The 22,172-nt window shown below is 47.1% G+C and overlaps 1 protein-coding gene across 2 annotated transcripts in view; it reads left to right on the forward strand.

Moving 5' to 3' along the window:
- Window positions 1-22,172, forward strand: part of ARL1 (ARF like GTPase 1) — a 76,820-nt gene that overhangs the window by 52,015 nt on the left and 2,633 nt on the right. Inside the window, exons 2-5 of one of the 2 annotated variants that reach the window (XM_078779706.1) lie at window positions 5,718-5,855; window positions 6,559-6,640; window positions 10,360-10,471; window positions 19,255-19,433. In XM_078779706.1, coding sequence (XP_078635832.1) covers window positions 5,718-5,855; window positions 6,559-6,640; window positions 10,360-10,471; window positions 19,255-19,433 — 511 coding nt within the window. The remainder of the gene's footprint in view (window positions 1-5,717; window positions 5,856-6,558; window positions 6,641-10,359; window positions 10,472-19,254; window positions 19,434-22,172) is intronic. The other variant, XM_078779745.1, reaches the window with a different exon arrangement.

The following is a 22,172-nucleotide window of genomic DNA, read 5'->3' on the forward strand; positions in this document are numbered from 1 at the left end:
ATCCATGTTGTGTAGTCGTCAGCAGTCATTGTGTCATTATGCATTAGTCTTGACCTCACGACTTCCCTCTTTCTTTGCCATAACCTCCCCTCCTCCCGCTTGTATCATCAATTTAAATTGAGTGTATCAAGCTTAAAACATCCGCCTAATGCTCAAGTGTGGAAATGACTGTTGTGTCTCGCTCAGTGTGGACAAGGAGCAGAATGAGAATGAGGCCGAGGTTAAAAAGCCGGTATGCTGGGCTCGGTAACGCTCGGTGCACATCCTGGTATTTCGAAATCACAAACAAATTATTTGGGGACCAGCCGAACATGTTTTGAAAAATGTATTATTTATACTCAACCCTGGGCAGATTTTCAACAATGATACCTCCACCTGTATTCGTGATTTGTCATGCAATGTGAACAAACTGGATTAACAAGAATTTTTGTGTTTTTTAAACTCGCTGTCGGTATAATCTGCACCACCTCTCCCCTTACCCCCAACCTCTATGCACACACGCATGCTCCTCCATATGCAACACCACACACACACACACACTTATGCACAGTGCACACGATGCACTACTTGTCATCTTGACCTACATATACACACCTACAAACACACACGTGTCCACCAACAACGTACAAACGTCTGATGGGAATCGTCACAGAAATGATACACCACCACCTAACACAGAGACCTCTCGGCAGAACGGAAGGGATGTAAAAGAGGATGCTATGGAACAATAGACCAACTACTACTAAACAAGACCACACTCAAACTCTAAAACGAGAAGAACCAAATTGTCCACAGCCTGGATAGAATAGACTACAAAAGAGCTTTTGATAGTGTCCCGCGTTCATGGATGATAAAATGCATGCAAATGTGCAATAGGAATGCCAAATGATCAAACGGATAAAGCAATGGAGCTTTGGAATGCCATATTGATATTGCAGCACTCGGAAGAAAAGATCAACATATCAGGAGTAGTCAGGGCCCTCAGGGATATTTTGGTTCAAATTCTTCCAAAAGCATCAAATTTGGCGCAGATGTTGCCCATGCCATACTCTTTCGATTTTTGACGGGCGCCAAGGGCGGTACGATCCGGGGACCGTACCGGTCCATCCCGCCATGTCACCTGACCCATGACGTCATAATTAGGATATGCATCCAATCACATGGCGTACTATAAGTGGTCAAAGTTCAAAATGAATCGATCGAAAAATGAAGGCAGGGATCCATTTTTATGGTTTTCATAAAATCCAATATGGCCGCCAGGTCACATGACCTATGACGTCATATTTATGACACGTATACAATCATGTATACATGAACCCGGATCATGATCGCACAAAAATTAAACACAAGGATATGGCATACAGTTCATAAAACATCAAAATCCGTACCTTTGTAATTCGACTGATGAACTGCATATGCCTGAAAATTAGGAAATAGACATGTAAATATTTCCTCTAATTGTCAAAAATAAGGTCAGAGTTCGATTACCCAACCCAGAAACATAAAATGGTGAACCTCGCGTAAATCTTGACAAAAAACTAAAAAACCAACATGTTTGACTCAAAAATGACCTTTAAGATGACCTTGAGGGTTGACCTTGACCTCGAATCATCAAAATAACATCATAATTGGATTCCTCGACCTCGAAACCCCCTGAAAAGTGGTATCATACATGATTCCAACCCTTTTGGTTATTTAACTGATTTTCCTCTAATCCGGGTGGCGGCCATTCAGTATTTCGCCAATATGGGCCCCCCGGGGGGGGGGGCCGTCTTGGCGCCCGTCAAAAATCGAAAGAGTATGGCATGGGCAACATCTGCGCCAAATTTGATGCTTTTGGAAGAATTTGAACCAAACGGCCCCAAAATATCCCTGAGGGCCCTGACTAGAGTGAAGATTTGTCGAGGAATCTTCCAAGGTGATAGCTTTTCAGCCCTCCTGTTTTGCCCTAACGCCCAATAAGAGAGATCGGACAAGGCAAGACAACGTTTATCACGGACAAGATAGGTGTGAATAGATGATGTCACGCATGAAACCGAAAGAGCAACTCGTACAGCCTCAATGATTGCAAAGAAGACTATAGAAAAATAAAAAGTGAAATATCAATATATGTACACCAACAACAACAATATCAAGAGTAGGAAGATCTAAAAAATGTGTTTGATAGACTGGGCAGAGACAAATAATGTGAATTGGAATGGCTAAAAAGAGGTCAGTTCAACTGTGATGGAGAATGAATTGTCATAAATGCCCAAGACAAAGGACGCCACACGAATGGATTCAAGAAAATGGTGGGACCGAGTCACTTAGACAAGTGTAGGTTCTGCAAGGTGGAAACAGAAAGTACGAACCACCTCCTATCGGGATGTAAAAAAAACAACCCAAAAAACTCATCAGAACAGCTGCACACACAAATGCACAACAACGTTTGTAGAGTAATGTAGAGTACATCTGCAAAAACTTAAATATCCCAGTCCGAGAAAACTTGTGGAAACCTGAACCAAAAACGACAATTGAGCACAAGGAATTAATACTCACATACAAGCTGATGATCCCATCAAGCATGAACAAAGAAAACAAAGCATTGGGACCGAATACACACACACACACACTCATGCACACACACTCATGCACACACACTCATGCACACACACACACTCATGCACACACACACACTCATGCACACACACACACACACACTCATGCACACACACACACTCATGCACACACACACTCCACACACACACACTCATGCACACACACACACTCATGCACACACACACACTCATGTACACACACTCATGTACACACACTCATGTACACACACTCATGCACACACACACACATGCACACACACACTCATGCACACATGCACACACTCATGCACACACACTCATGCACACACACACACACACACTCATGCACACACACACACACACACACACACACACACACACACTCATGCACACACACACACACACACACAAACACACACACATGCACACACACACACACACACACACACACACACTCATACACACACACACTCATGTACACACACACACACACACACTCATGTACACACACCCCCACACACACACACTCATGCACACACACCCCCACACACACACACTCATGTACACACACACACATACTTATTATACCTTTTGGCCTCTTTTCCTGTCTACGACTTCCCACCATATCACTCATGTTTTTTTGACTAATCCTTTCCCTTCTCAGGTTTTGTTTCAAGTTTTGAACCCTCAACATCTGTTTTTCACTTTGACCACTCGCCCTTCCATTTTTATTTGCCTTTCCATGTTTATTTTACCTTGACCCCTCAGAATCCCCCTTTCTTGGCATTGCGCCTCGTGCTCCCCCTCTGTTCAGCTTGACCCTTTGTGCCCCCCCTGACCCCCTCTATTCAACTTGACCCCTCATGCTCCTCCTCTGTTCAGCTTGACCCCTTGTGCTCCTCCTCTGTTCACCTTGACCACTCATACTCACCCTCTGTTCAGCTTGACCCCTTGTGCTCCCCCTCTGTTCGCTTTGACCCCTTGTGCTCCCCCTCTGTTCGCTTTGACTTCTCGTGCTCCCCCCCCCCCCCTCCCACCCCCTGTTCTCTTTGACGCCCGGTGCTCCCTCTCTGTTCACTTTGACGCCCGGTGCTCCCCCTCTGTTCGCTTTGACGCCTCATGCTTCCCCTATGTTCGCTTTGACGCCTCGTGCTCCGCCTCTGTTCGCCTTGACCCCCTCGTGCTCCCCCTCTGTTCAGCTTGACCCCTCGTGCTCCCTCTCTGTTCACCCTTGACCTCTCGTGCTCCTCTGTTCAGCTTGACCCCTCAGTCTCCCTCTCTGTTCAGCTTGACCCCTCGGTCTCCCCCTCTGTTCGCTTTGACTTCTCGTGCTCCCCACCCCCCCCCCCCCCCATTCGCTTTGACGCCCGGTGCTCCCTCTCTGTTCGCTTTGATGCCCGGTGCTCCCCCTCTGTTCGCTTTGACGCCTCATGCTTCCCCTATGTTTGCTTTGACGCCTCGTGCTCTGCCTCTGTTCGCCTTGACCCCCTCGTGCTCCTCCTCTGTTCAGCTTGACCCCTCGTGCTCCCTCTCTGTTCACCCTTGACGCCTCGTGCTCTGCCTCTGTTCGCCTTGACCCCCTGGTGCTCCCCCTCTGTTCGGCGAGACCCCTTGGGCTCCCCCTCTGGCCTCTGTTCAGCTTGACTCCTCGAGCTCCCGCTCTGTTTGCTTTAACGCCTCATGCTCCCCCTCTGTTCAGCTTGACCCTTTGGGCTCCTCCTCTGCTCAGCTTGACCCCTCGGGTGCCCTCTCTGTTCAGATTTCCCCCTCGGGCGCCCCCTCTGTTCAGATTGACCCTTTGGGATCCCCATCTGTTTAGATTGACCCTCCGGGCTCCCCCTCTGTTCACCTTGAACGCCTCGGGCCCCTCTGTTCACTTTGATGCCTCATGCTCCCCGTGTTCAGCTTGACCCTTCGGGCTTCCCCTCTGTTTGCTTTGATGCCTCGTGCTCCTCCTCTGTTCGCTTTGATGCCTCGTGCTCCCCCTCTGTTTGCTTTGATGCCTCGTGCTTCCCCTCTGTTCGTTTTGACGCCTCGTGCTCCACCTCTGTTCGCTTTGACGCCTCGTGCTCCACCTCTGTTCGCTTTGATGCCTCGTGCTCCACCTCTGTTCGCTTTGACGCCTCGTGCTCCACCTCTGTTCGCTTTGATGCCTCGTGCTTCCCCTCTGTTCGTTTTGACACCTCGTGCTCCACCTCTGTTCGCTTTGAAGCCTCGTGCTCCACCTCTGTTCGCTTTGACGCCTCGTGGTCTACCTCTGTTCGCTTTGACGCCTCGTGGTCTACCTCTGTTCGCTTTGACGCCTCATGCTCTCCCTCTGTTCATTTTGACGCCTCGCCTCGTGCTCCCCCTCTGTTCACTTTGACGCCTTGTGCTCCTCCTCTGTTCAGATTGACCCTTCGGGCTCCCCCTCAGTTCACTTTGACGCCTTGTGCTCCTCCTCTGTTCAGATTGACCCTTCGTGCTCCCCCTCAGTTCACTTTGACACCTCGTGCTCCTCCTCTGTTCAGATTGACCCTTCGTGCTCCCCCTCAGTTCACTTTGACCCCTTGTGCTCCCCCTCTGTTTGCTTTGATGCCTCGTGCTTCTCCTCTGTTCACTTTTACGTCTCGAGCTGCCCCTCTGTTCGGTTTGACGCCTCGAGCGCCTCCTCTGTTCTGTTTGACTCCTCGTGCTCCTCCTCTGTTCGCCTTGACACCTCGTGCTCCCCCTCTGTTCGCCTGGACCCCATGGGCTCCTCCTCGATTCGCCTTGACCCCTCATGCTCCTTCTCGATTCACCTTGAATTTCATGCTCCCCTTCACCTTGACCCTTCGCCCGCCCTCCCCCACTGCCTTTCTGTCTGCTAAAAGTTTGTTTGCGAAGTCTTACTGGGAAAGTGTGGGTCATGTAAAGTCAGACACGTAGACAATCCGTCATCATTGTGACGTGTAAATGGGATGCCAGGAATGATTGTTTTGCCAATTCAACCTGCGTTGTATGGTGATGCACTATATTATAAACCCCAGCACTTTTGGGGTCATCACTTTTTGAAAGATTTGTTCCTTTTGAGTTGATCCTTCATTGACCCATGAGCCATTGCAGTGGCTTTGTTTGATCGGAAAATATCTGGTGTGATGACTGTCCTGCTTTCCTGTGCAGGTTTGATATTATCCAAGATCTTTGGCACCCTGTTTGGCTCTCGTGAAATGCGCATTCTCATCCTGGGACTCGACGGCGCAGGAAAAACGACCATCTTGTACCAACTGCAAGTTGGTGAAGTGGTCACCACCATACCTAGTGAGTGTCGCGAGTGTGCTTCACCTTAAGTTGCATGCCAAGTGTGTGCTGCACCATGATTTCCATGCCGAGTGAGTGCTGCACCATGATTTCCATGCCGAGTGAGTGCTGCCCCTTAATTTCCATGCTGAGTGAGTGCTGCCCCTTAATTTCCATGCCGAGTGAGTGCTGCACCTTGATTTCCATGCCGAGTGAGTGCTGCCCCTTAATTTCCATGCCGAGTGAGTGCTGCTTCTTAATTTCTATGCCGAGTGAGTGCTGCACATTGATTTCCATGCCGAGTGAGTGCTGCCCCTTAATTTCAATGCCGAGTGAGTGCTGCACCTTGATTTCCATGCCGAGTGAGTGCTGCCCCTTAATTTCTATGCCGAGTGAGTGCTGCACATTGATTTCCATGCCGAGTGAGTGCTGCCCCTTAATTTCAATGCCGAGTGAGTGCTGCCCCTTAATTTCAATGCCGAGTGAGTGCTGCACCTTAATTTCCATGCAGGGTGAGTTATGCACCTTAATTTTCGTGCAGGGTGAGTGCTGCACATTGATTTCCTTGCTGTGTGTGCTGCACTCTAACAGTATTGCAGAGGATGCAGATGCTTTATCCAAGGTGTTTAGAAACCGATGGCATTACTAAGTAATATTTGTGAAAGTGTAAATGAGCTGTTTCCACAATATGTGTTGAACCAATCACCATGAACTCTCTTGTCAGCTATCGGATTCAATGTGGAGACGGTGACTTACCAGAACCTTAGGTTCCAAGTATGGGACCTTGGAGGGCAGACCAGCATACGGTGAGTCCTGTGAAATGTGTTTTGGGCGACTGCCTCTTGCCTTTCCTCATCCTCTCCTCCTCCCTCTGCGTCTCATCTCTAAACCTTCATCTTATTGACTGTTTGCTGGTGATCATGTGACATTATTACCCCACGCACGTGTAGCGAAAAGCGGGGTTAAGCAATTGGTTCACTGTCTGTCTATGTCCACAAATGTCAGTTTATTGTCGCGTCTCCGGCGATTAAGACCGCCTGATGATGGAAAGCCGAACTGCTTTAATGACTGAGGCGGCAGCCAATATGGCGGTTATTGCATGCGCAAGATGGAAGACTGCGGGACGTTTAGCTGAACGAAGCACACAGGTCTTTTCCAAAAACACACAAACACCACAATAAATTCAACAATCAAATAATTTAATGAAAATAAATTGAGGAATAAAAATGTCGAAATAAATGTTGAGGTAAATTAAATTCTAATTTGAGACGTCTCCAATCAGTCACAAATACAAACACACAGGGGAAAATTAAATAAAATAAAACCATTTTTCGTGCCAGCACTTATCTTTTGGCCCAAATGGCCCCTTTTCGTGAGGCCAGCGGAGGTGGCCAAGTTCAATCCTCTCACGCTGGAGCGCACAAGGTGGCGCCGGCCGACAAAGGCAAAGACGCCCAGAGGCGTGGGGCGAACAGTGAAGATGGCCTCCTTTGCCTCCAAGGAGATTGCGAGCCAAAACCTCTCAAAATGCTGACGCAGCAAAACCTCGCTCTCCAAAGCGCGCCCAACTCAGTCAGCACCAAGATCGAAAAAAACAAATGTCGCAGCCTTCTTTTCCAGAGTAGAGAGAGACCCCCTTCTTCTTCACTCTGTAGCCAATAGTCTCGTTAGCCTCCCAGTTTGCCCCGCCTACGTCCTACAGGCCAATGGTGTCCGTCGGGGCGTTGCCTGATGACTCGTTCTACACCCCCAATTTCTCCGCCTCTTGTGGGCCGGCTTTTTTTTTTCTTCTTTTTTTTTTGGTATACTGAATCGAGGGTCCTATCTTGGGTCCTATCTTGAAAGAGCTAACATTTATTTCACAAACAAATCAACCAGACAAAAAATATATAAAAAGAGGGAGCGGAAGACAAGATGGGGAGAGAAGGGGAAGCACACAAACACAACATTTGAGAGCAGGGAGAAGTGTGGGAGGGAGAGGGCTTGGGGGGAGGAGGTGTGGGAAGGGGGTGGGGGGGGGGGGGGAGAGGTATAAAGCACAAGGGGATCGGCTTTCGCCGATTAGGTCCTTTGGGCGGGGCTTAGTCTGACCGGCTCTTCCTAGGCTTTTGTCGGCGGTAAGTGTTCATGGGGCCGGCTTAGCTTGGCTTGTAAAATGTTCGGGATTGATCAAAGGGGGAACTAAAATGGCACTCAGTAGAGAGCATACCTCCGCCTGGTTGGCCATATCACTCAATGGTGAAGAATCACTTTAAGTTTCTACAAGCTGGATCCGGATCTGGATCTTCACCAAAATGTAATCGATTTTTATTTTATTTTATTTTTTTTGTATACAACATCGAGGCTCGTGAAAGAGCTAACATTAATCACACAAAAAGACAAAAAAGACAAAAAGACAGATATATGGACCAAAGATTCTTCCTTGTCACACACACAACCTGTCTAACAAGTTTCATCCAAATCCATCCATAACCTTTTGAGATATGCCGCTCCGTATCGTTTTTGGCCCTATCTCCCAATGGTGAAGAATCACTTTAAAAATTCTAGTCGCCGGATCCGAATCCGGAACTTCACCAAAATCTAATCATTTCATCCTTGTCACATACGCTATATGTCTGCCAAATTTCGTCCAAATCCGTCCACAACTTTGAGATATTTTGTTCACAGACAAACGAGTGGACAGACAGACAGACAGGGGTGAAAACATAACCTCAAAAACATAACAAAAAAAAAAAAAAAAAAAAAAAAAAAAAACCTCCATCCACCTTTGGCGGTGGAGGTAATCACACACTGGAGAAAACTAACCATGATCCTCTACACTTATTAGTCCCCTACCGGTGTACACCGGAGGGACTATAGGTTTGCACGCCGTCCCTCCCTCCGTCTGTCCGTCTGTCCGTCTGTCCGTCTGTCAGTCCATCAGTCTGTCAGTCTCGTCACGCAAAGAACAGTTTTCCGGACTTTTTTTTCTAAACTCTTAATGCTAATGATTTCAAACTTGGTACATGGTTTCCTCATGATAAGTTACAGATCAAGTTCGAACTTCACAACGTTTCCGATCATTTTTGACAAAGTTATGGCACTTTGTTTATTCTCGAGTTCTCAAAGCCGCACCGCGCGCCCTCAGCCTCGTCTCACGAACGTCAAAAGCGCGACATAGCGCGTGCTTTCGGAGGGGCGGAGCCAAGCCGAGCAACATATATATATATTACTATATATATATATATATAATTAGTATATATATATATATATATATATATATATATATATATTATAATATATATATATATACTATATATATATACACACGCACAACATCGATCATTGATCGTGAACCGGAAAATATAATAAATTACTGATATTTAGCGACTCGAAAGGTTCTTTATCAACAACTTATTTTCTCGTGCTTCTGCTGACCTGTCTGCAAGGTGTATAAATCGAAGTCCCGAGTGCGAATCACAGGTGAGCCCGCCCTGAGGTAATTAGCGATTGGGAACGATTCAGAACCTGTGGGTAAATAACCCTTGGTAATTTCCCCAACAGTTTTCCGGACGACAGACTGCCGGTAGGGGACATGTATTGCAGCGCAATACTCAGAATGCTTGTTAGCACTGTTTCACCCCTTGTGTGAAGAACAATGAAACAACCTTAATCTGCAGTTTCCTACTTCCTGTACATCGAGATTTCTCCTACGCGTCACATGGTCCATGCTACTAATTATACAGTCCTACCTTTCCTACGGTGTTCTTTCATCTACCCCCATAAACGTAACATTATGATCGAGGAACAACTTGTGTTCTATTTAATGTTACATTTTAAACACGAATTGGAGCATGAATCAGAAACTAACCTGGAGTTTAGTCGTCGTTCTTTGGCTTTGAATTTGGTCCAGTCATGCATGCGCAGAGACGAGCAAGATCATATTTTTACTTTGTCCGCTTGTCTGGCAGTCAAAAATGAAAATCATTCCAAACAGGAATCTTTGTTTTCAGAGACACCGTAAAGGACACAAATAAGATGTATGAAGAAGTAATGTAACGTGTTAAATAAGGTGATGTAAAAGACTGTGCACAAACGGTGGTGAACTTCCGGGGGGAAGGGGGGGAATCTTTTTTTTATTTGATTTTTTTCATTTTTACAACTTTTGAAATCTTTATTTTATTTGTATTGAATTACATACTTGAACGCTAGAATACTAATCGCCTTTTTTACAATTCCAAATACCTTCCTCTTAGCAGGATAAAAATATTTATGCTGTCTCATACCGTATTGGTATTATGAATTTGTGAGTGGTTGACGTGTTGGTGACTTGAGTTGACGAGTGAGTGGTTTGACTTGGTGAGTGGTCGACGACTTGACGTGCAGTGATTTGAGGTGAGTGGTTGACTTGTGTTGGTGATTTCAGCTGTTGATCGTTTGATGTGTGGTTGTGGTTTAAGATGGTGTGGTTGTTTTGTGTTGTTGATTTGAGCTGGTGAGTGGTTTGAATCTTGATGAGTGAAGTGTTGTGCTGTTGTTACCCCAGACCTTACTGGCGATGTTACTATTCCAACACTGATGCCGTCATCTATGTGGTGGATAGCTGTGATCGTGAACGCATTGGTATCTCCAAGAGCGAACTGGTCACCATGCTCGAGGTACGTTCAAACCGCACTAACTACCCCATGTACTGAACCTGTGATCCCACTCCCCACCCCCCAATAAATCCATAACTCCAATGATCCCTAATATCCACCGACATGCTTTCTGGAGTGATGAGGGTTGGTTTCATCATTGTTGTCGTCCTCGGATTATTCGGCCTGTCATGATTTGAATGACAGTTTTTCTTCATTTACATTTTCTTTGCTTGTGACATTCCACATTCAGCATCTGTAGCACCCCCTCCTCTCACCTCCCCGCCTCCCCCTCCCCTACCTCCGCCCCCCCCCCCACCCACTCCCCTTCCCTTCCCCATTAACACCTATACACCTCCTCCCCTTCTGGTTCTCAGATGGCCTCGAGTTTGTTCCACATTCCTTTTTCTTGCATCGCCATATTATCTCCCCCCCCCCCCCCCCCCCCCATGCGATATAACCAAAGTAATTAAATTTTCTGCCACTTTTGATTATGCAGTCTGTGTAAGAGTTAGTTATTTATTTAGTGGTTGTTCACATGAGCAGAACAAAATAAGTCATCACAAAGACAAAGAAAGGAATCGATATTTTTGATTTTCCTCGACTCTGCATTTACTGCCATGGGCTTCAAAAAGGCTGAGAGTGCATTTACCGACAGCATGGCAAGCTTGGTCCACATGTCCCTTTCGTGATGTTCGTTTTTATGCCTTCGCCGATGAAGTGCCGGAGACATTATGTTTTCGGGTTGTCCGTCCATCCGTCCGTGATAGGATTTCTTTACCGCGATAACTTGAGAACGGCTGAAGGGATCCAAGTCAAACTTGGTGCAGGTATGTATAATGAGGTAAAGATTAACTGATTCGATTTTGGGATCACAGGGTCAAAGGTCAGACATTGTTTGGTAAAAATCCTGTTCCCACGATAACCTGTGAACCAGTGATGGGATTTTGACCAAACTTCGTACAAGTATATATTTAGATGAATAGATGAACTGATTAGATTTTGGTATCAAAGGTCAAAGGTCAGAGTCTGTAATAGGTTTTTGTTGCCATGATAACTTAAAAACGGCTAAAGGGAACTAAGTCAAACTTGGTAAAAGTATCTATAAACGATGTAAAGATAAACGGATTCGATTATGGGGTCAATATGTCAAAGGTCAGTAGTTATGTTAGGTAAAAATTCTGTTGCTGCGCTAACTCGTGAAACAGTGATGGGATTTTGACCAACCTTTGTACAAGTATATATTTTGATGAAAAGATGAACTGATTATATTTTGGCATCAAAGGTCAGAGGTCATGTCAGGTAAAAATGTGATTCTCGAGAACAGCTGAAGGGATTTCAATCAAACTCGGGACAAGTATGTATAATGATGTGATATTGTAGGCGGAGGCATAATCCGTCGACGTCGCGGTGTCGAAGAGTGTCGTTGTAGTTATTTTTTATTCTCTTTATTGACAAAGCATCTCGGCATGATTCGATCGCACGTGATGGTACCACGTGCACGATAACCCATATAAACTGTGCTGGTGGTCTTGTGTCGCCCTCGTTCCCTCTGTCTGGTTGCGTCGGCGATTCGCCGACCTGGAACATGGTGGTCACCTTGATGCGAAGGCACCTCCATCGGCAGAATGATCGAGCCAGTCGCTTTGAGTTCTCTGGGAGACTTCGGTCCAAATCGGTCAAAATGTTCCACTGAAGTGACATTGGCGGGGCTTTTCAGAACAAAAGACAAGGCTCCGCACTCTCCCTCACATCGACCGAAAGCTTGGGCAGCGAGAATGGTCGCCATGTTGTTTGGGCTTTTATCATCTCAAGGTCTTTTGCTCCATATTCGTTTTGTTGCTTTCCGCCAGCAACGCTTCACTAGAATGTGGAAGAATTCACAAAATGGAGCCGAATCGCCAAGGCCTTGCCCAGATGGATTGTGATCATGTGATGCATGACCACCAGACCTACCAAACCGCTTAGGCCATGCAGGCACGAACAAAACTTCTTCTTATTGGGGAATACAACACGAGCTTCTCGTCTCGAACTCAATCGTTCCGGTGATATTTGAATCATCGGAGCGTGCTGCCACCAAACACTGTTAAATTGGCCATCCTGCTCACACTTTCCACCAAGATGAGTGTCATGTGATCGACCAACGGTCATTTTTTTTTAACCAACTGTGTAATGCTCTTAAAACTGCTTGAACATGTAAACTACCATCTGGTGGTGGACATATTGATGAAGAACATGGGTGATGTTTGGGGTTGGAGGTGAGGTTTGGGGTTGAGGTGATGTTTGGAGTTGAGGTGAGGTTGTGAAGTGAGATTTTGGGTTGGGGTGAGATTTTAATTTGGGGTGACATTTTGATTTGGGGTGAGATTTTGATTTGGGGTGAGGTTTTTGGGTTGTAGTGAGGTTTTTGGGTTGAGGTGAGGTTTTTGAGTTGGGGTGAGGTTTTTGAGTTGGGGTGAGGTTTTTGAGTTGGGGTGAGGTTTTTGAGTTGGGGTGAGGTTTTTGAGTTGGGGTGAGGTTTTTGAGTTGGGGTGAGGTTTTTGAGTTGGGGTGAGGTTTTTGAGTTGGGGTGAGGTTTTTGAGTTGGGGTGAAGTTTTTGAGTTGGGGTGAGGTTTTTGAGTTGGGGTGAGGTTTTTGAGTTGGGGTGAGGTTTTTGAGTTGGGGTGAGGTTTTTGAGTTGGGGTGAGGTTTTTGAGTTGGGGTGAGGTTTTTGAGTTTGGGGTGAGGTTTTTGAGTTGGGGTGAGGTTTTTGAGTTTGGGTGAGGTTTTTGAGTTTGGGTGAGGTTTTTGAGTTGGGGTGAGATTTTGAGTTGGGGTGAGATTTTGAGTTTGGGTGAGGTTTTTGAGTTGGGGTGAGGTTTTTGAGTTGGGGTGAGATTTTGAGTTGGGGTGAGATTTTGAGTTGGGGTGAGATTTTGAATTGGGGTGAGGTTTTTGAGTTTGGGTGAGGTTTTTGAGTTTGGGTGAGGTTTTTGAGTTTGGGTGAGGTTTTTGAGTTTGGGTGAGGTTTTTGAGTTTGGGTGAGGTTTTTGAGTTTGGGTGAGGTTTTTGAGTTGGGGTGAGGTTTTTGAGTTGGGGTGAGGTTTATGAGTTGGGGTGAGGTTTTTGAGTTGGGGTGAGGTTTTTGAGTTTGGGGTGAGGTTTTTGAGTTGGGGTGAGGTTTTTGAGTTGGGGTGAGGTTTTTGAGTTGGGGTGAGGTTTTTGAGTTGGGGTGAGGTTTTTGAGTTTGGGTGAGGTTTTTGAGTTGGGGTGAGATTTTGAGTTGGGGTGAGATTTTGAGTTGGGGTGAGATTTTTGAGTTGGGGTGAGGTTTTTGAGTTGGGGTGAGGTTTTTGAGTTTGGGTGAGGTTTTTGAGTTGGGGTGAGATTTTGAGTTGGGGTGAGATTTTGAGTTGGGGTGAGATTTTTGAGTTGGGGTGAGATTTTTGAGTTGGGGTGAGGTTTTTGAGTTGGGGTGAGGTTTTTGAGTTTGGGTGAGGTTTTTGAGTTGGGGTGAGATTTTGAGTTGGGGTGAGATTTTGAGTTGGGGTGAGATTTTTGAGTTGGGGTGAGATTTTGAGTTGGGGTGAGGTTTTTGAGTTGGGGTGAGATTTTTGAGTTGGGGTGAGGTTTTTGAGTTGGGGTGAGGTTTTTGAGTTTGGGGTGAGGTTTTTGAGTTGGGGTGAGGTTTTTGAGTTGGGGTGAGGTTTTTGAGTTGGGGTGAGGTTTTTGAGTTTGGGTGAGGTTTTTGAGTTGGGGTGAGATTTTGAGTTGGGGTGAGATTTTGAGTTGGGGTGAGATTTTTGAGTTGGGGTGAGATTTTGAGTTGGGGTGAGATTTTGAGTTTGGGTGAGGTTTTTGAGTTGGGGTGAGGTTTTTGAGTTTGGGTGAGGTTTTTGAGTTGGGGTGAGATTTTGAGTTGGGGTGAGATTTTGAGTTTGGGTGAGATTTTGAGTTGGGGTGAGGTTTTTGAGTTGGGGTGAGGTTTTTGAGTTGGGGTGAGATTTTGAGTTGGGGTGAGGTTTTTGAGTTGGGGTGAGGTTTTTGAGTTGGGGTGAGGTTTTTGAGTTGGGGTGAGGTTTTTGAGTTGGGGTGAGGTTTTTGAGTTGGGGTGAGATTTTGAGTTTGGGTGAGATTTTGAGTTGGGGTGAGGTTTTTGAGTTGGGGTGAGGTTTTTGAGTTGGGGTGAGGTTTTTGAGTTGGGGTGAGGTTTTTGAGTTGGGGTGAGATTTTGAGTTGGGGTGAGGTTTTTGAGTTGGGGTGAGGTTTTTGAGTTGGGGTGAGGTTTTTGAGTTGGGGTGAGGTTTTTGAGTTGGGGTGAGGTTTTTGAGTTGGGGTGAGGTTTTTGAGTTGGGGTGAGGTTTTTGAGTTGGGGTGAGGTTTTTGAGTTTGGGTGAGGTTTTTGAGTTTGGGTGAGGTTTTTGAGTTGGGGTGAGGTTTTTGAGTTGGGGTGAGATTTTGAGTTGGGGTGAGGTTTTTGAGTTGGGGTGAGGTTTTTGAGTTGGGGTGAGATTTTGAGTTTGGGTGAGGTTTTTGAGTTTGGGTGAGGTTTTTGAGTTTGGGTGAGGTTTTTGAGTTTGGGTGAGGATTTTGAGTTGGGGTGAGGTTTTTGAGTTGGGGTGAGATTTTGAGTTGGGGTGAGGTTTTTGAGTTGGGGTGAGATTTTGAGTTGGGGTGAGGTTTTTGAGTTGGGGTGAGGTTTTGAGTTTGGGTGAGGTTTTTGAGTTTGGGTGAGATTTTGAGTTTGGGTGAGGTTTTTGAGTTGGGGTGAGATTTTGAGTTGGGGTGAGGTTTTTGAGTTGGGGTGAGGTTTTTGAGTTGGGGTGAGATTTTGAGTTTGGGTGAGGTTTTTGAGTTGGGGTGAGGTTTTTGAGTTGGGGTGAGGTTTTTGAGTTTGGGTGAGGTTTTTGAGTTGGGGTGAGGTTTTGAGTTGGGGTGAGGTTTTGAGTTGGGGTGAGGTTTTTGAGTTGGGGTGAGATTTTGAGTTGGGGTGAGATTTTGAGTTGGGGTGAGGTTTTTGAGTTGGGGTGAGGTTTTTGAGTTTGGGTGAGGTTTTTGAGTTGGGGTGAGGTTTTTGAGTTGGGGTGAGATTTTGAGTTTGGGTGAGATTTTGAGTTGGGGTGAGGTTTTTGAGTTGGGGTGAGATTTTGAGTTTGGGTGAGGTTTTTGAGTTTGGGTGAGATTTTGAGTTTGGGTGAGGTTTTTGAGTTTGGGTGAGGTTTTTGAGTTGGGGTGAGGTTTTTGAGTTGGGGTGAGGTTTTTGAGTTGGGGTGAGGTTTTGAGTTTGGGTGAGGTTTTTGAGTTGGGGTGAGGTTTTTGAGTTGGGGTGAGGTTTTTGAGTTGGGGTGAGATTTTGAGTTGGGGTGAGATTTTGAGTTGGGGTGAGATTTTGAGTTTGGGTGAGGTTTTTGAGTTGGGGTGAGGTTTTTGAGTTGGGGTGAGGTTTGGATTATTGTGGTTTTATATATATATATATTGTGTTTTTTTTGTATTGTATTTTTCACGTCGTCACAATCTTTGTTTGCCCCTTTACGACACACACACAGTTCCATCATCCTTCTCTTCCCCACTTGCATTTGTGTCCTGCACAGGACCTTGAACACCAACTGAAGTACGACGACAGATTACCCCAAATACTAGCTACAAATGCCGGTTCGGACACTATTCCAGGAGAACACGACACACATCGACACGGATTTGATAACTCTGAGAATTGTTTATGCTCCAGGAATGAGTGCTTCTTGCAATTGTGGCTTCTTGGTACAACGGGCACCTGCGGGTTTGACCGATGTCATGTCGGCTCCGCGCCCCGAGGGTGAGGGCGGCCATGAACCCGCGTCGCGACGACACCGAGACTCCCACTTCGTGGCAAAGACTCCGATTCCTCTCCACCGTCACCGTCGCTGTGAACTCTGTGCTCGGAAACTCCATGTTGCTGCCACGTTGGCAGTGCTCCGGTGACCGTCGTGTGATGGCGGCCATTTTTGTCGTCCTGTTTGTGAGGCTGTCTTGCAAAATCAAATTCCACGAACGTCTTCTCGCCCTCCTCATCCCACGCATCCTGTGTTCTCTTGCTGGTGGTTTCTGAAGAATGCAAACGAAGGACAGAAATGTAAATCGCCTTCATTTTGTCACGTGGTGTTTGGCACGTTCGCACTTTTCTGCCTTTTCTCCTTTATCTTTAACTTTTCCCTCTTCCAAATTTTCGGTTTGTCTATTCGTCAGTTCGCTCTGATTTACATGGCCTCGTCGTTCCCAAGATATCTTTGTCGGATTGTGTACTCGTCCCTCAAGCAACAATGACTCCACTGGTGTCGAACTACCATGGTGCTGTTACAGCAAGACATTGTGCTGGATAATACGGACAAAGACGGATGGAAAGCTTCTCGGTTTTACTTTTATTAATTATTTTTGGAAGTTGTTTTGGGAGATGATGAACAGTGAAAGATTGAAAGAGGAAGTGACATTTTGCGAATGCAAAGGGGTTAAGGCGTGCCATTGTGCCCCGAGCCTATTTACTAAAACGCACTCCTTGTCGAGTCTCAGGTGTCAAGCTAACCAATCGTGCTTATTTCATTCATTTTTCTCCCACTGCTGACACCGACTCCATATGTCCGTCCACTCCCACTCAACTCTCCAGCACTAGTCTGCTTGTCCCACTGCTGACTATGTGTCTGTCCACTCCCACTCAACTCTCCAGCGCTAGTCTGGTTGTCCCACTGCTGACTATGTGTTTGTCCACCACTCCCACTCAACTCTCCAGCGCTCGTCTGATTGTCCCACTGCAGACACCGACTCCATGTGTCCGTCTACTCCCACTGTCCTCTCCAGCGCTAGTCTGGTTGTTCCACTGCTGACCATGTATCCGTCCACTCCCACTGTCCTCTCCAGCGCTAGTCTGGTTGTCCCACTGCTGACTATGTGTTTGTCCACCACTCCCACTCAACTCTCCAGCGCTCGTCTGATTGTCCCACTGCAGACACCGACTCCATGTGTCCGTCTACTCCCACTGTCCTCTCCAGCGCTAGTCTGGTTGTTCCACTGCTGACCATGTCCGTCTACTCCCACTGTCCTCTCCAGCGCTAGTCTGGTTGTTCCACTGCTGACCATGTATCCGTCCACTCCCACTGTCCTCTCCAGCGCTAGTCTGGTTGTCCCACTGCTGACAATGTGTCCGTCCACTCCCACTCTACTCTCCAGGGCTATTCTGATTATCCCACTGCAGACACCGACTCAATGTGTCCGTCCACTCCCACGCTACTCTCCAGCGCTAGTCTGGTTGTCCCACTGCAGATACCGACTCCATGTGTCCGTCTACTCTCACTGTCCTCTCCAGCACTAGTCTGGTTGTCCCACTGCTGACTATGTGTCTGTCCACTCCCACTGTCCTCTCCAGCGCTAGTCTGGTTGTCCCACTGCTGACTATGTGTTTGTCCACCACTCCCACTCAACTCTCCAGCGCTCGTCTGATTGTCCCACTGCAGACACCGACTCCATGTGTCCGTCTACTCCCACTGTCCTCTCCAGCGCTAGTCTGGTTGTTCCACTGCTGACCATGTATCCGTCCACTCCCACTGTCCTCTCCAGCGCTAGTCTGGTTGTCCCACTGCTGACTATGTGTTTGTCCACCACTCCCACTCAACTCTCCAGCGCTCGTCTGATTGTCCCACTACAGACACCGACTCCATGTGTCCGTCTACTCCCACTGTCCTCTCCAGCGCTAGTCTGGTTGTTCCACTGCTGACCATGTCCGTCTACTCCCACTGTCCTCTCCAGCGCTAGTCTGGTTGTTCCACTGCTGACCATGTATCCGTCCACTCCCACTGTCCTCTCCAGCGCTAGTCTGGTTGTCCCACTGCTGACAATGTGTCCGTCCACTCCCACTCTACTCTCCAGGGCTAGTCTGATTATCCCACTGCAGACACCGACTCAATGTGTCCGTCCACTCCCACGCTACTCTCCAGCGCTAGTCTGGTTGTCCCACTGCAGATACCGACTCCATGTGTCCGTCTACTCTCACTGTCCTCTCCAGCGCTAGTCTGGTTGTCCTGCTGACCATGTCCGTCCACTCCCACTCTACTCTCCAGTGCTAGTCTGGTTGCCCCACTGCTGACACCGACTCCATATGTCCGTCCACTCCCACTCAACTCTCCAGCACTAGTCTGGTTGTCCCACTGCTGACTATGTGTTTGTCCACCACTCCCACTCAACTCTCCAGCGCTCGTCTGATTGTCCCACTGCAGACACTGACTCCATGTGTCCGTCCACTCCCACTCCACTCTCCAGGGCTAGTCTGGTACACCTTTGAGCTTCCTCATCTGTGTTTGATTCCGACCCTGCTATGAAGTGTCGGATTGGTGTTTCAAAGGTCGGGCGTTGCATCCCATGGTGCACCATCCCCTCTGATGGACGTAAAGCCGTGTCCCATTATCTGGCTGTAATTGGTAGATTTTTCAAGATCCCACGGCACGGGCTCGTTAGCAAAGAGCAGCTAAGTTATCACCCACATGTTGAACAAATTTCACATTTCAGGATTTAAACAAAAAAAAAACTCCAGGTATTCCTTAAAACCAGGTTATCTGCTTGATATATCGGTCTGGTTGCCGTGCGGGCTGCAGTTCCCACTCGATCAGCAAAAAAATACTTTCCCAGGTCGACGGCTATCATCAGCTGTGAAGGGCAATTGTAACGTAATGCTCCTGTGCTTCAAGGTAGAGGCTCCAAACTGTTGGGTCCTATCTTGGAAGTTCCTCCTTGGGGTTGTTGATAATGTCCAGGTGTGTGTGTGCCCATGGCGCATGGCTGCATTAACCTTGTGTGCTTGCAGGAGGAAGAACTAAAGAAAGCTGTCCTGTTGGTGTTTGCGAACAAACAGGACATGAATGGTGCGATGACTTTGCCGGAGATGGCTACAACATTGGGACTGTCAGCCATCAAAAATCGCAAATGGCAGATCTTCAAAACTTCAGCAATCAAGAACCTTGGGCTGGAAGAGGGCATGGAGTGGTGAGGATGTGGTGGTGGTGGTGGTGGTGATGGTGGTAGTGGGGGATTATGGAGGGGCTGGTGATCAGTTGTTCATGTGGAGGTAGAGCATGGGATGTACAGAGTAAGGAGTAGAGACAGCATCGTTTGAAGCAGAGTTCGCGAGGCCATAGGTTTGATTCACATTTGCTTCCTGCCGCATCTAAACCACCCAAGGATATCTAAGATATTTCACCGATTCCACATAAAGCACGACTCCCAGAATTGTTTTGTTTGTTTTTTTTTCTTTCTTTTTTTGGTAAATCGATAGCATAAACTCAAACTCCATTCCACTGTGCTTGTAGGAGGTACCTATCATGTTACTATCACTTAAAAGCTCAAAGAACTGCTCTCAGTGCGGTTACTGTTAGAAAAGGTCTTGGTCATGAGGACATTCCACAGACGTTCTGGAATGTGTGGGAGTTGAGGTGTGCGAGTTGGTTGTGGAGCGGATTGACTAGAGTTGGGGTAAAAGGCCAGAATATTCCATTGCCGTTGTGATTCAGATACACAAGAGCCAGCATGTTTTGATGTTACAAACAATAAATTCTGTACATGGGAGCTTGATATGTCATCGAGAAACTTAAGATGGATGGGTGCTGCACCTTCGGCTCCTGTATTTGCAACAAGATTCGATAGCACACACCCCTGAATCCTCACGTGTGTGTGTGTGTGTGTGTGTGTGTGTGTGTGTGTGTGTGTGTGCGTGCGTGCGCGCGTGCGTGCGTGCAAACATTAATCACATAAAAACAAACTGACACAAAGAAACATACAATAAAGGGAGTGGGAGACAAGATGGGGAGAGAGACTGGGAAGCACACAAGTATAACAGCAGAGAACAGGGACATCGGGAGATCTGTGGGAGGGACAGGGCTTGGAGGGGGAGGGGGGGTGGGGGGGGGGGGGTAATTGTGTGCAAGATAAGGAATCCAAGAGGGAATGAATAGGGAAAGGATGGTGCAGGGAGAGGGTGGTGTAAGGGGAGGGAGAATCTCCTTCATACAACAACAACAACAACAACAACAACATGCATTTTAAGGCCATTTTCCCTGCTAGAGCGGGGGTTAGCCTTGCGGTCCCCATGACAATCTTCTCCATTTTGCCCTATTTTCTGCATCTCTCTTTGTTAACCCCCTTGCCCGCATTTCTTCTTCCACCATCTTTAGCCAAGTGTTTCTCGGTCTTCCCCGTCCTCCACTTCCTTCTACATTCATTTCCATCACTCTTCTCAACCAGTCACTTTCATCCTTCCTCAACACATGACCAAACCATCTCAACCTGTTCCTCTTCACAGCATCAATCACAGGCTCTATTCCCATCATCTTTCGCAATTCATCATTTGTCTTCCTCTCTCTCAATGATACTCCGCACATCCACCGAACCATTCGTATGTCCACTCTTTCCAGCCTTCGTTGCTGCTCTACGTTCATTACCCATGTCTCGCTCCCATAAATCATAACACTTCTCACACATGCAGCATACACCTTTCCCTTCAGCTTCAACGACACTCCCCTCCTCATCAGCACGCCACTCAGTTCCCGAAACTTCTTCCTTCCATACACATCTCACTCTTGCAACCTTGCCGAGTCTGATCCACCTTCTCCATTCAGCATGTCTCCGAGGTAGCAAAATGTTTTCACACCCTCCAGCCTCACGCCGTCTCCAAGATCCAACTCAACATTTCCTCCATCTGCAGCTCCCTCTGTGCACACCTTACATTTGAATGTAGCTGCCACACTGGTTAATGACCCTCTCAGACCACTACATTTTTGATGAACCCACTCGGCGCACATTGTACATTGAATGGAGTTCACTCCGACACCCTTCCTGCACAGAGCACACAGCCACTTCCTCGTTCTTTCCACCTCACCACATGCTTTACCACTTTCCTTCACCTTCAGACCTTTTGTCTCCATACATTCCTTGCACTTGTTCATCTTTTCCTTCAGTCCATCCATACTTTCCACAATCAACACCAGATCATCTGCATACAACTCCCACGGTAAACCCTCCTTTACGTTCTGAGCCAGCACCTCCATCACAGCTACAAATAGTAGTGGACTTAGTACCGACCCCTGATGCACTCCCACCTTCACCTCAAACTCACCACTGTTCCCGTCCTTCATCCTTACAGCTGTGCGCGCTCTTTTGTACATTGCCATCACTACTCTGATCAACCATTCCTCCACTCCGAACTTCCTCAATGCCCATGTCAATACTTCACGTGGAACCCTATCGAATGCTTTCTCCAGATCAACAAACCCAAGAAACAACTTCTTCCTCTTCTCCATGTACTTCTCCTGCAACTGCCTCACAATAAAGAGCGTGTCTGTCGTTCCTCTTCTTGGCATGAATCCAAACTGCATTTCGTCGATCTTCACTTTCTTCCTTATCCTCCTCTCCAACACCCTTTCCAATACCTTCATTCCATGCTCCAATAACTTTATCGCTCGGTACGAGCCACACTCCAGAGGGTCACCTTTCCCCTTGTATAGAGGAACGAGGGTACTCAGTTCCCTAACCACTGGAATGCGGCCTTCTTTCACCACCAGATTACAGATCTCTGTCATTCTCTTCACACCCCAACTTCCTGCTGCCTTCAACATATCTCCCACAACTCCCGTCGGCCCTCCCGCTTTTCTACTCTTCATTGCTTTTATCGCTTCCTCAACTTCCTTCTCAGTTATCTTCTCTGCCGGTCCTAAAACTAGGTTACTCTCG

This window comes from Myxine glutinosa, chromosome 1 (assembly GCF_964187855.1).
Source record: "Myxine glutinosa chromosome 1, kmMyxGlut1.1, whole genome shotgun sequence".
NCBI lineage: Eukaryota > Metazoa > Chordata > Myxini > Myxiniformes > Myxinidae > Myxine > Myxine glutinosa.